Here is a 15458-nt window from a genome sequence, read left to right as displayed (position 1 = left end):
ACACACACATGAGATAAATTATAAATATAACGTATGTGGTAAATGGGCGGGTCAATGTTACACATCGGTAAAAACACATGAGATAAATTATAAATATAACGTATGTGGTAAATAGGTAGGTCAATGTGACACATCAGAACATACATTTTGGATAAATTATAAATATAACGTATGTGGTAAATAGGTAGGTCAATGTGACACATCAGAACATACATTTTGGATAAATTATAAATATAACGTATGTGGTAAATAGGTAGGTCAATGTGACACATCAGAACATACATTTTGGATAAATTATAAATATAACGTATGTGGTAAATGGGAAGTTTAATGTTTCACATCGGAACACACACTTGTGATAAATTATAAATAAAACGTATGTGGTAAATGGGTAGGTCAATGTTACACATCGAAACATACACTTGAGATAAATTAATCATTTGCTGAATTGTAAACATGGTAAATGCATTGCTGTCTTGGTAACATTAACCTTTAAAAAACACAAATAAACCAGGATTAAATACATGATTTATAATCAGAGGCGTGTGTTGTCTACAAAAGACTCATCGATGATGTTCGAGGCAAGAAATTTGATAATTCAAAATTAAGTACGAAGTTGTATAGCGCTAATTGCATCGTAATTGATATTAAGATTAAGATAGTTTACGTAAATAGCAAAATTATTGATGAAATGGAATAAATTACATCTCATATTGTAATGTTTTATTGACATTGAATTGAACTTTTAAGCGTGTTAGTTTAGTCATGTGTGCAATATGTAGTTCAATATACACGTTCTTGCTAGGTGTTATCTTTATCGGCATTATCTTACTGTTAATAGTACGTCGTTAATGTATCATTTTTCATTCCATCTGTTTCGTCGATTGGATCAAAATTGCTTTGTTTTTCGCTTGAAATCCTAGTGTTGAGATAGTAGTCATTCGAGTCTGTATCTACCTCGTGCGCAGCATGCAATTTATCAAATGCCTTCGGGGTTTTATCATTTGTGTCATTATCTAACGGTTCGTATACTGAATCAACTGTCTTACTATCAATTGCAAGAGTTTCTTTGGTTTGTTCATCGTTGCTATATCCTTCAGTTGAAATTTCGGTCTTGAAGTTGTAGTTGGTCTTGTCAGTGTCTACAGCGTGTGTAGTATGCAACGGATCATCCGATTTCGTGCCTTCATCTATTTCGTTACTGTCTAAATGTTTGTTTTCTAAAGTAACTGTACATGTATTGGCATACATCTCGTTTGATGCTTCGATTGATTCATCATGATAAGAGGTGTTAGAATGGTTTAAAGCACTTAGAATATGCATTGTATCATCAGCTTTCGTTCTGTTCTTTGTGTTATCAACATGTGTTAACGATACATGTGCAAACCGTTCAATGTCCAAAGTACCAGTAGGTGTTTCATATTGATTCATATTGATAGTGTAGCGATCTCCCCTACGAATTGCACTTATTTGTAATAACCGCTCGTTTGAATACTTTCTACAAAAGAAATAATAGACTAAAACAGGGAACCATGTTCAATATTGCAGAAATAATGAAATTACAAAGAAAGAGAACAGATATGTATATTGAGTAGACATCTTATAATAATCTCGAGAAAAACTGACAACCCCGTAGTAAAAGAAAAAAAACAAGATGGAAAGACAACACAAGTTCACAAAATCCAATATAAAAATTTAAAGAATGATCAGTCGGAACATCAACAAAACCTAGGGGGATCTTAATGTCAAAGTTTGGTGAAAGAGGACGAGCATGTTATTAGGAAAATTGAAATATTTTCTCTGAATCTTTACCGATTTCATGCAATGTATTGCGCGTTCTTTTAAAAAACATGTTGTCAATAGACCGTTTTATTCATTGAACTACCTACCTCTGATACATGAATACAAGTATCACAAGTACTGAAATTGTTATCACAATAACCGATACCACTATTCCAACTATCATATCTGAAAAAAAGAACCAAAATCACCATTTTCAATAATATTTATACAGTCATTGGACGAAAGTGAGTTCCCACTAAGATGTAAAAATGTTTAAAGTGTATAAATATATATGAGCCTTACGTTTAACCAATTATGAAGGATTTGATTTGTTTAAAAAATGTGTCTAACTAAAGAAATACCCAAACTTTATTTTATTTTGACGTATTTTACACAGTTTTTGGTGATTCTTTAGTTTTCTATGTTGTGTCATCTGTACTATTGTTTGTTTGTTTGTCTTTTTTTCATTTTTAGCCAGGGCTTTTACAAATATTCAAATTTTTAGTATTCAGTTTATTCATTGGACATAGTCTTACACATATAAACCTATTATCACATTAAGTATTTATGCAGCTATTTATTAAAGACAAAAATGCATTCAGGCATTGTACCAGGAGTTGTAGTGATATCACCTATCTTGAGAAAATTCTCTTGTTTAATTATATTTGAATAACGAAAAATTATTTTTCATGGAGAAAATAACCAAATGAGATTTCAAGAATAATAAATGCTGCATACATTTATTATTCGTAAAAAACTTAGTTTTTTAAGATTTGGGAAAAAGGTCGTATCATTTTTATGAAATTTATGTGGTCTCATTTTCGAGAAAACGCTTTTTAATTTGCGGGTTTTTTTCTACGTATATTCGTTATGGTCTTATATATCACAAATCTGTAATATGCTGCATTTCTGGTACCATGACTGTTAATTAATTGCAATTTCGCATTAATGTCTCCCGCGCAAAATTGTGAATACAAATGATATATCACTGCTGTGGTCATTTTAAGTGTAATTATATGTTCCCAAAGGTAGCATAAATGGTATAATAGTCAATGTTGGTATAAAGTAGGTATTATATGATTGCTTCGCATCACGGTGCGGACTTTTCTCGTCTCAGGATCAGACATTAAATGCCGGAAAATTAACTAGTATGTGTATTACAGTTCCGATCAACTGTCATTAATTCATGTTCGTTTTACTATGCATACATTGCAAACTGAAATTCAATATTGAAACATCAATTATAGTACGTGTTTATTCATGTTATTTGCTTTGTTAATCTGCAATATGCACCATTTGTTTTGCTAAACAATGTTCCTATACAATGTTTACAAAAATGCATTATATGTATCTTCTTCCAATCTAGGCACATCTTCAGAGTAGTGTTTAAATTAGGATAGAGACAAGCAGTCATCAGCTTTTTTTAGAAAGCTCAAACTTGTTGTACTATTTTGATTCAAAAGCTTTTTTAAAACAACATGGCGGAAACATACTTCCTGAAAGTTTCCTTAACATCATACGGAAGCACACGATTTCCCTCAAATGGTATATCTAATAAACGACAACTACCTTGTTGTAAATAAAACAAAAAAGCACTTTTAACCTACGGAAGTTCATCGGGTATATGTAGCACCTGCCCGTATTTTGTGAGTACAAACGGATTCGACGGAGTATTTTTACAGCATAATTGTTTTTTCGATATGTTTTTATAGAATGAAAAAGTAACGTCGTGACAGCGTCATGCTACAAAATCATGTTTGTTTACATATTACACAAACTCAAATAATCTAGACAGCAAACACGAATCGCATGACCTATTTTTTTTTACTTATTTCAGTAAAACCGAATTATTCACAGAAACATCATATCTTTTTTCAAACAAAGGTTATATGTTGCAATTTTAGGAACTTAATAATGTACAGCAATATAGAGCCATTTGCGCTCAATTTGTTATCTATCTTCATTAGTATTTTGCAATTTGAGCTCAAATGGTTAATAACGAGTTCTTTTGTAATGCAATTTTACTTACTAGTATCATTGATCAGAATTGTAGAGGATCTACTGGTTGGACCAACAGTTGAATCTGCAAAGATACATTTTCTTTTCAAAATCAAAGTTAAGATTAACTTAAACATGTTGAAAGAAGTTTAAGCAAAATCCAAGATCCTGCTAGTCGAAATTAGATTTATCATATCTACTAGACATTATGCATTATAATTCTTTAACACTCTTATATATACTTATTAAAATAAGGTTCACATCAAAATAATAATATCTACTAGTGTCTAGTAATATCCAGAATACAGCTAGGAGGTTCCTCTCTGCATTTAATTTCAAAAGATAGATCCAACCTATTACTAAAGATATAATCAGACAAACAATTATACACAAAACACAACATAGAACGCTTATGACTGGGGAGCATGAACCCCATCAAAAAGTTGGAAGATTACATGTGCTGTAAAGGTAAGTATAGGTGGCACCCTTCTTGCTGCCTATCTTATTACAAACCAATAAAAAGTCTAGTTAGGTTACATTCGAAAAAAGAACCAGGATAGAAGGTACAACAATAACAATGATCATATCCTTTAGCATCTGTTAAACGTATATAAGATAACGGTCAATCCACTCGTGAATAAATGCCGTTCGTAAAACAAACGAAGCGATGATTTCAACTTCACCAGTTGGAAATCTTGTTTTATTTGCTTCTTGTGAGCAGCAGGTCCGAGAACACAATTATTTCGTAGTGCATTTCTTTTAGAACATAAATGAAAATAAAAAAAATCCCATCTGCGCTTTCTCAAAGAAACTTTTACAGTGTGTTGTACTACTTTTGGGACAAATTATATCAAAATTATAGAAAACTTCATCGTCTCTAACTCAAAATATGGACAATTTTATGTTTAGGGCGTCTTGAAATCTTTTGACAGCTTCCGAAGTACTAATTTTCAACCTTTTTTTCAGCTGGACCAAATCACTACTTTCCTTTAAAATTCTGGACCCAAATTTTAATTTCACCCCCCTACTTGCAATTTGAGGCATTAAACATGGAGAAATAAATTTGGAAGGGGTATAAAAATTAATGGCATGTAACCCACTGTCAACACTAGGGACTATATTTGTGAACAACGAAAATCAAGGGACGACAATTGTGGTCTCGGACCAGCAACTCTCTGTCAAGGAAATCATAATAGAAAATACAAGCTCTAGAATATCGTATCGCAAATACAGTAAAAAACAAAGAATGTGTCCCCAGTACACGAATGCCCCACTCGCACTATCATTTGCTATGTTCAGTGGACCGTGAAATTGGGGTAAACCCTCTAATTTGGCATTGAAATTAGAAAGATCATATCATAGGGAACATGTGTACCAAGTTTGAAGTCGATTGGACTTCAACTTCATCAAAAACTACCTCGACCAAAAACTTTAACCTGAAGCGGGACGAACGAACGAACGGACGGACGGACGGACGGACGGACGGACGAACGAACGAACGAACGAACGGAGCCACAGACCAGAAAACATAATGCCCCTCTAATATCGTAGGTGGGGCATAAAAACCAATAGCCCCTTATATTGTAACGTTAGGCTGGAATAAAATAGAATGTTGCAACAATAATCAACTCCTCATTACTTCATATAAATAACTCAAGCTATGGTTTCTATTTTGTTTGAAGTTTAAGTTTATAAGTATGTTCTCAATATTAGACTAGTATGTATCATTATTGAATTAGATATGTTTGTCATTCATTTCCGTCAATAGGTATTATATCATGATGTGTTTCAATTGTTTGAATCAAACAATTGTCAAAAACTAAATATTTCCTACAATTGTTGAGAAATTGTGAACGTACATTTCATTCAAAAAATGTTAAGAATAATTTCCGCACTAGCTTAAATTTCCTATTATCAGTTACATATTAGTTTACTCTGTGCAATGTAATGTGAGAAATCTACATATTGCAAAAAAAGGGGGACGAAAGATACCAAAGGGACGGTCAAACTCATAAATCTAAAACAAACTGACAACGCCATGGCTAAAAATAAAAAAGACAAACAGAAAAACAATAGTACACACGACACAACATAGAAAACTAAAGAATAAACAACACGAACCCCACCAAAAACTAGGGGTGATCTCAGGCACTGTCACCTCTAGATGTCTTTTGGTTATTTGTTTAATTTAGTTGCCGTCTTCAGTCTTTAAAATTTCACTGACATCTAGTTATTTTCTTTATGAAATATAGAAAACTAACCATCATTGAACAATAAAACTTTTTGACGCACTCTCATATCGCTAAGATTTTTTAATTTAATTTGCTATTGAATTGAGCACCTATTATAAAAAATGTAAAGGTTTTTGCTGATTTTGGTTTTACGTTTCCAACTTAATAGCGTTGCTCAGTGTCAATATACTAGTAATTTAAAATATCTTGTAGAAAAACTTAACACATACGCGTATTAAGATTATTGCTGATGTTATTAGTATAATGATCTGAACGTGTCGTGTTTTAGATTGTTGTCATGTTTGGTAATGAACGGATATATGCCGTACGTATCAGACGACACCTTGTCTATGATGACGTCTGTTTCTTCATTGATAACTTACAACAGGAATGCATGTAGTAGTGTTGATTATAAAAGGACGGAACAACGTTTTATAATAGTTAAAAAAAATACTTAAGGCCAAACTTCTTATAAGAGATGATCCAGTGAGTCTGTCACGTATCCATCTTTAGCGGTATCAGTTTTCCACTTGCCGTGACGTTTCCGATAACGTTCGTTTACCATTGCATGAGCTGCAATAATGGCAACATTCGCCATAAAAGAATATGAATATATGTTTATATCACCAGAAACATCCTTGTATGTAGCTTAATAAATACACTCCCTAGCTCTAATTCAATTTGTGGGGTGTTTTTCTCTCATTTCGATTTGTGTGATTGATTGACTGTTGTTGGATAAACGTCCACTGAAAACATTTCATGCATAAGAAGGACTTGCAAATTTAAACAGTCACAATAAATTGGATGGAATGATTGTTCTGCATTTTGTGTTGACCCTTCAGGGTATGAAGGGATGATTTGAACTTTTTCTTATAAGCTACAATTTTCAAAACAAAACTACATTGACAACATTTTTAACACCAACTGAACAAATAAGATAACGTCATTCTGTTGTCCGGACGACAGAAAGACAGTAAAATATGTTCTACCCGAAGTATCTTTAACTTTGTGAGTATCATAAATAACATGAAACATTCCATCTACTGGTTCTCGGTAAGTGTCAAGTATATAAAAAAAACGTTCATCTCACTGCTTCTCCCCATCATAATTCGTATTTAACCGATAGCAGAGCAATTTAAACTAGATTTGTAATTGCTAGCAATAACGGATGGCACCCTCGTCCCCCCATTGCCAGGTGAGCGGCAGCCATTTTGATAATTCAAAAGTCAAAGAGTGCATTTACTCATGCAAGTTATCATTTTTGTAAAATTTCATTAAGTTTGGAGCAATTTGAAATTTTGGACAATTTTGTTGTTTCCATGGTTACGGCGGCCATTTTGGAAATTCCAACTTCAAAATGAAACTCTGCACATGTTAGTTACTATTCCTTTAAAGTTTCATGCAGTTTGCAGCACTTTATTTTTTTTTGGAAATTTTGAACATTTGTGCTGCAACCATGGTTACAGTAGATAATTCCGAAATTCTAAAAGCAGACATCTCATTGCCACATGTCATGTTATATATCAATACAGTTTCATTTACTTTGGTGCAATACTCTTTGAGAAAATGCTGATTTTATGCATTTTTCCATAGGGTCAATGTTAAACTTGTCCCCAGTTTCCATGACAACGGCGGCCATTTTGGAGTTTCCAAATATCGTCTTGGCATCTTGGCAAACTGGGTAACATTTTTATAAAGTTTCATCCAGTTGGGTCTTATAACGACAGAGTTAGAATTTTTGATATTTTAGCTGTTTCCATGGTAACGGTAGCCATTTTGAAAATTCCAAGATCAAATTGCAGCTCAAGCCATGCCTGTTAATATTAAAGTGAAGTTTCGTGCAGTTTGGAATACTTTGAATATTTTCGGATTTTTGCTGTTTCCATGGAAACGGAAACGGCAGCCATTTTGACCATTCCAAAGTCAGGTGCACAACTTCACATGCTGGTGCACATTGTGGTATACTTCCATCAACATTGGTCAACTCAATTCCAAGAAACTGCGTGGACAAAATGTGTGGAAGAAGAATAAGGAAAACTAGATTTGTAATTGCTAGCAATAACGGATGGCACCCTCGTCCCCCCATTGCCAGGCGAGCGGCAGCCATTTTGGAAATTCCAAAGTCAAAGAGTGCATCTACACTTGCAAATTATCATTTTTGCAAAATTTCATTGAGTTTGGAGCATTTTGAAATTTTGGACAATTTTGCTGTTTCCATGGTTACGGCGGCTATTTTGGAAATTCCAACTTCAAAATGCAACTCCGCACATGCCAGTCACTATTCTTGTAAAGTTTCATCCAGTTTGCAGTACTTAATTTTTTTTGGAAATTTTGAACATTTGTGCTGCAACCATGGTTACAGTAGATAATTCCAAAATTCTAAAAGCGTACATCTCATTGCCACATGTCATGTTATATATCAATACAGTTTCATTTACTTTAGTGCAATACTCTCTGAGAAAATGCTGATTTTATGCATTTTTCCATAGGGTCAATGCAAAACTTGGCCCTAGTTTCCATGACAACGGCGGCCATTTTGAACTATCCAAATATTGTCTTGACATCTTGGCATACTGGAGAACATTTTCATAAAGTTTCATCCAGTTGGATCTTATAACGAAAGAGTTAGAATTTTTGATATTTTAGCTGTTTCCATGGTAACGGCAGCCATTTTGAAAATTCCAAAGTCAAACTGGAAATCAGCACATGCCAGTCAACATTCCTGTGGAGTTTCTTCCAGTTTGGAACACTTTGATTTTTTTCGCATTTATGCTGTTTCCATGGAAACGGCGGCCATCTTTTACCATTCCATACCAAGGTGCACAACTTTACATGGGGGTCCTCCTGATAGTAAAGTTCCATCAACATTGGTCCATTGGATTCCGAGAAACACGACGGACAAAATGTGTGGAAGAAGAAAAAGAAAAATAAGAAAAAAAAGAAACGTAGAATAACAGTATGTCACCCCAACTCCGTTGAGGGTGCCATAAAAAGAATCGATGAATAACAATACGTCACCCCAACTCCGTTGAGGGTGCCATAATGATCCACAATTAATACTGAATTGACTTAGTCGATATGTTTTCTGTCCAGAAGTTATAAGCGCTTTATAAAGTTTAAATAGTTGATAATGGCGTTGTTTGTTACATGTATATATCCTGTGAATTATCTATAGTAAAATTGAACGACAAACATAGTGCTTTATATTAAAACATGATACCTGGAATGACATAATATGCTGTATTGATGGTTGACGGGTTTCCATTAGAATCTCGAAACCTTGCAAGACAGTGATTAAATGCACAATCCTCTTGAGTTTGGACAAAACATCCTGAAAAAATTACTGACGATTTTAGATAGGTAAGCAAAGTAATATGTAAAAAATGCAAATATATGCCTCCTTACTAACGACAACTCAACGATATGTTTTACCATATGACAACCAAGCCGTCGGTTAGACAAATATTTTATGGTAAGTATAACCATTTGAGCCCAACATATAGCACTTTTTTGTCACTGGCACTGATTATACATGTACCGTTTCATCAGCTGGATTCGATATATTTAGTTATATGCATATTTATAAGCATTACATGTTTCCTGTGTTATTGACCCTTAACATGTAATTTAAGATATATCCATTACATAGAATATTAACTATTAAAAATTCCAAGTTTAGGGGGTTGATCGATGATTTGACGTAGAAAATAAATCTGGAAATACCAAATGCTCAAACATACGTTCGTATGTTTGAGATGTCATATGTTTAATTGCCGAACGTTTTCGGCGCCATAGTTTAGTATCAAAACAATATAGAGAGACGAAAGATACTAAAGGAACATTTAAACTCATTTACATGATGAAACAGTTAAAATTCAACTTGATAACAGCAACATGAAATAAACACTTAAAAAAAATCCTATTTTATTTTTCTTCAATCATACGCACTGGAGTGAAACTGTTCGGAATTGAATTGATGCTCTGTATGAGAATAGAGCTCTGTACTAGTTTGGCAGTGTTGTAATATTGAACAGTTGAATCAAGTGCACACATGTTTTTGTTTTGTAAACGCAGCGATAAACTCATAAATTTACCTAGTAGCACATAAGATAAACAAACGTAAAAGAAAGCTACAGAGTATCTATGTTTTCAATTTCACTTCTTTTCGTTTAACTGTTGACTGTATTTAAGAAATACTACTAATTGAACAATGTGTTTACATAGTTTTTACAAAGAGATTGAGTTGATCATTGTCGTTAATACAATACGTTTTTTTTTATTAATACTCGATTGGTTTTACTGATTAATTGTGTATATGTTTTCTCAACGTCCACTAAAAACTTTTCAGTACATGATCTACAAAGTTAAACAGTCAATTGAATGGGTAGGTTGATTGATCTGTATTCTGGTTTGACCCTGTAGAATATCACGGTCGGTAAGGTTGTCCTGCGAGAAAACGTTTTGTGCTGGTAATTCGGTTCTGACGGGTGCTGGTGGGTCTGAATATGAAGTGAGGATTGAAACTTAATAATGCTTAGCAATTGTTTTCCAGAAAAACCATAACAAAAAACTGAAAATAACAGACACTTTTGAGAAAAAGTGATATTCTGTTTCTCTTGGCAGAGGAAAGATAGTACACACTTCGATAATATCAGGAAAATAAATATTAGGAAACATTTACCTACTGGTTCTCAGTAAACAGCAATTGTCTATATAAATTAAGAAAGCGAATAGTAGTATTTCGCGGTTTAATAGACATAAAACGTTTTCCTATTGGTTCTCAGTAAAAAGCAATTGTCTATATAAATAAAGAAAGCGAATAGTAGTATATCGCGGTTTAATAGACATAAAACGTTTTTGTCTACATCAAAACTGTTTACAACATATATATCCTGAGCATATAAACAAACAATCAATTAAAATAAAGTCTTACCGCTTCCTCCCATCTAAATTCGTATTTGTTAATTGTTTTATAAACTAGTTAAAGACCATATTTTACACTTTTGAACTTTGATTTTTAGTTATCCACCAGGAAGTTATTCACGTCAAATAGTGACATTTAGAAAATTAATTCCGTTATTCATTATTCATATATGGTAAGTTTAATTTGTCACCAAACATAGTGTTTTATACGGAAGCGTATTAGCGCCACACATTTTTATTTTATTTTTCTTCCTATGTTTGCGTTGTAACACAAACCTTTGCGTTATAACGCAAACATTTGTTTTATCTTATTTCTTATTTAAGATTCAAAGGAAACAGTAGTTATTAATGGAGGAGGCTGTATATAATAAAATTTATCACCTTTGTAGTAATTGCAAAGTAAACTGCTTGAATAATATGGTAAGTTTAATTTGTCACCAAACATAGTGTTTTATACGGAAGCGTATTAGCGCCACACATTTTTTTTTAATTTTTCTTCCTATGTTTGCGTTAAACGCAAACCTTTGCGTTATAACGCAAACCTTTATCAATGACTAATAATGAGCAGAATAATATAAGAAGATGTGGTATTAGTGCCAATAAGAAAACTCTCCATCTAAGTCACTATTCGTAAAAGTAAACCATCTTAGGCCGAATTACGGTCTTCAATACGGAGCATTGGCTCACACTAAACAACAAACTATAAAGGTCCCCAAAAACGATATCCAAGTTACTACTAGTATATATATTACAAAGAAAATTGAGTAAATTGAGGTTATACCTAAGAAAAAAAATCAACCCTGCTAATATAGCTATAACCGAATATAAATATACTTCCAAAGTAAGCTCTCGTTTGAGAACTGTGTAAAGTAGGTTACATTCAAACAAGCTACCCTTTGGCAATGAATGTATAGAATAAAGATGTTTTATTTATAAAATTATGTTCTTTCTATTCAAATTGCTACCCAAGCATCTTAAAAATACTTCATTATATTGAAATGAAAATTCAATGACTTTCTATCAATTTAAAAAAAATGTTTCCTTATTAATAATTCATTTTAAAGCAGAAAGATCATTTTGTCTATTTGACTTGTAGTTTTCACAATTGTATGACCTTATTTTTGATCTTTCAATTTTAATATGACTATATACTAAACTCTATATATTTTCTTGTTAAATTATATACTTTTCTGATGCACAAATCAGTCTTAATTTATGTATAATTGCACTTCAATTATTCCATTATTCCTATGCATATTTATTATAATGATTTTGCCTTGTATGTATGTTTCTTTTTTTATCTACTAGTAAATCACATCCGAAATGAATGACAGACAGACATATATACAAAACTTAATAAATAATTGAAATACAGATATTTGCGTTATAACGCAAACCTTTTGCGTTAAAACGCAAACATAGGAAGAAAAATAAAAAAAAAATGTGTGGCGCTAATACGCTTCCGTAGTTTTATGTAGTTGTAAATGTAAATTGTTACTTAGCAAGTCGACACAAATCACACCACATGGCTAGTAATAAGATTAAAGACACACACTTATATCTTAGAATAGAAAATGGGTAGTGTGTCAAAGAGACAGCACCTCGACAAAAAAAAAAACAGAAAAAAGCAAAAGGTCACTAATTGGTCGTCAACGCAGCGGAAAAAAATCACCAACCGTTAATGGGCATCAGTTGTTCCATAAATAATAATCATACAAGTTCAGCTTTTATTCCCCATAAAGCACGTAGCAATAAGAAAGAAAAACTGTTGCAGCTTTGACATGTATTATATATAGTTTGTTATAATGTCACATTATTGGGAGCTAATAGTGGTTAGAACAATGATATTTCTATAGTGTGCAGTTGTATTTACTTTGTCACTTTCCATGTACAATGTTTAGCCAGTACCCTCTGTCATTTTCTAACGACTTCAAATCTTTTTGTTTTTGTTTACATTTATCCGTTTGTGATTGAATAGGTCAGTTTATTTGAAAACACTATTGATAGGTCACTGCTATTAGGTGTGCAGGTGTATACGAATTGCCCCTTCATCTCATTTTCAATGTCAGTTTATGTCACCACTACTGGTAGGTAAAGTTGTGTTAACATTGGCACATCTCATTCCCATGAACATTGTTTGACCCTAAACATTTAGCCATAATTGAATGACTTTGAGTATTTGCATTAATAATATGTTAGAGTATATACTATTTTATTTAATCATTTGCATGAGTTTGTATCGTTAAAATAACATAATGTCGAGACACATCACTGTATTAACAGTTTATATTTTAAGTTCCGGTTTATCTGTTTATGCAAGCTCTTAATCAGTCTGCATAGTTAAGATGAAAAAGATTGTTTAATAGCACTAAAATATGTGGTACCTGTATCAATAAAATTGAGGATTAAAATGGGGAATATATCAAAGAGACAGCAGTTCGACCCAACGAGCAGATTTGAAGGTTATAAATGAATCTGCAATGCAGCAGGGAAATATCGCACCTGAGGGGGCCTCTCAATAAAAATGTATACTAATTCAGTGAAAACTGGACGTCATGCTAAACTAGTAAAGTAAAGTAAAGTAAAGTAAAGTAATCTTTATTTAAAGTCGGGGTTTCATATATACATAATAACAAAGAACATGAGCTCTTAAGAGCTCTTTAACCGACTGATATTAATAAACAAAACATACATGTAATAACATCAGATACACATACAACACAAACATACAGACATCACACATATATATTAATACATAGATAGCACATGCAGAATAAAAGCTAAGCAAGATATATTAAAACAAATGTCTAATATCAGCACATATATAGTAGCACATAGTATTTATATAAGTGTAGCACATGCAAACTTAAACACTTTAAGCACAAACTAAAGACTGCATGCAGCTATAGCAAAGGTAATGCATAAGCAAAAGAAATAAATGGCTAAATAAAAAGTAAAAATAACTGCAAAAAGATAAAAACATAAAAAAAGCAAACAAACAGCAGGCTTCGAGATCAAGTTATGGGGCAGCAAGTAAGTACATTATTTACAAGAACTGCATGTACATTTTTCTGAAAAACACCAGGTGGAGATAAAATTTTTGAACTGGCCAAAAGTTGATAAGCTCCTTGCCTCATTTGGCAAGGAGTTCCAGAGTTTTGCTGCCTCATAACTAAAGCTTTTCTTACCATACCTTAAGATACTCCAAAACATATACATGTATATTAAATGTATTGAAATTAATAAACAAACATGGGAGCCTCTGACCTTTGTTAGGTATGTATGGTTTCTTTGGTTACATCTTCTGACATCAGACTCGGACATCTCTTGGACTGAATTTTAATGTATGGATTGTTACGCGTTTACTTTTCTACATGGGCTAGAGGTATAGGGGGAGGGTTGAGATCTCACAAACATGTTTAACCCCGCCACATTTTTGCGCCTGTCCCAAGTCAGAAGCCTCTGGCCTTTGTTAGTCTTGTATTATTTTAATTTTAGTTTTTTGTGTACAATTTAGAAATTAGTATGGCGTTCATTATCTCTGATCAAGTATATATTTGTTTAGGGGCCAGCTGAAGGACGCCTCCGGGTGCGGAAATTTCTCGCTACATTGAAGACCTGTTGGTGACCTTCTGTTGTTTTTTTTTTTTTTTCTATGGTCGGGTTGTTGTCTCTTCGGCACATTCCCCATTTCCATTCTCATTTTTTTAATTTTAGTTTCTTGTTTATATTTCGGTGTTTTGTTTGACGTCCATTATTACCGAACTAGTAGACGTTTTTGTTAAGGAGCCAGCAGCTGAAGCACAACTCCGGATGCGGGGATTTATCGCTGCATTGAAGACCAATTGGTAGCATTCGGCTGTTGTCTGCTCTTTAGTCGGGTTGTTGTCTCTTTGACACATTCTTCATTGATACAGCTCAAAACCTCAATTTGATTTCATTGAACGAGTATGTCTCCATCTTATGAAAAACAAGCACAATCTCTACCGTTTGGGTTTTAACATCATAACATCATCAAACAATGAGCAGAACATAACCCATATCATGTATTTTTTTTAATAAATGTGATTATTTCCGATGCAGAGAGCATGTTAAAGTCACACTATGCCATTCTTAGTGACCTGGCGACAGTATCGTAATTAATACCCTTTGTGGATAAGTCTGGTTTAAATTTTGGTTAGCTTTTGAGGTGATTGTTTACATACAGGCGCGTAGCTACGTTTACGTCAAAACACCCGAATTTTGGTTAAAAATTAATCTCAATAAATCAAAAAGATCTGGTTTAAAAGCTTGTAAATCTTTTTTCAATAGCTTGTAATTGCGAATAAAAGTGATGAAATTGACATTCGATCAACGGATACCGTATTATATATTTGATAATTTTCCATCAGTCAAAGTCTGAATCTACTATGAATTATTCTTACTTTCCGTTTGTTTAAAGCAATTCATAATCAGCTGTGATTCGATATGTTCTTTGAATTTTTGTCTCGAAAGCAAGAAATAGCGATCCTAGATTTCGTCGAA

The 15458-nt window shown here is 33.0% G+C and overlaps 1 protein-coding gene across 1 annotated transcript; it reads right to left on the bottom strand.

Annotated features, from left to right (window-relative positions):
• Window positions 1–622: 622 nt before the first annotated feature.
• LOC139498746 (uncharacterized) lies at window positions 623–11053 on the bottom strand. Its single transcript, XM_071287282.1, has 5 exons — window positions 10945–11053; window positions 9232–9342; window positions 3812–3865; window positions 1890–1968; window positions 623–1498 (listed from the first exon to the last, which is right to left on the bottom strand). Exons 1-5 carry the CDS (start codon window positions 10955–10957, stop codon window positions 835–837), a joined length of 921 nt encoding a protein of 306 aa, XP_071143383.1. The 5' UTR covers window positions 10958–11053; the 3' UTR covers window positions 623–834.
• Window positions 11054–15458: the final 4405 nt, after the last annotated feature.

The sequence above is a fragment of the Mytilus edulis genome, chromosome 12 (genome assembly GCF_963676685.1).
Source record: "Mytilus edulis chromosome 12, xbMytEdul2.2, whole genome shotgun sequence".
NCBI lineage: Eukaryota > Metazoa > Mollusca > Bivalvia > Mytilida > Mytilidae > Mytilus > Mytilus edulis.
This window is presented reverse-complemented; position numbering and strand designations above follow the sequence as displayed.

Bases quoted from the DNA above. Each gene is read 5' to 3' on its own strand.
- LOC139498746 (XM_071287282.1), bottom strand. The intron at 3,866-9,231 runs GTATCATGTTTT...GTATCTTTGCAG, and splicing joins AGCATATTATGTCATTCCAG to ATTCAACTGTTGGTCCAACC. The intron at 1,969-3,811 runs GTAAGTAAAATT...TCTTTTTTTCAG, and splicing joins AATTCTGATCAATGATACTA to ATATGATAGTTGGAATAGTG.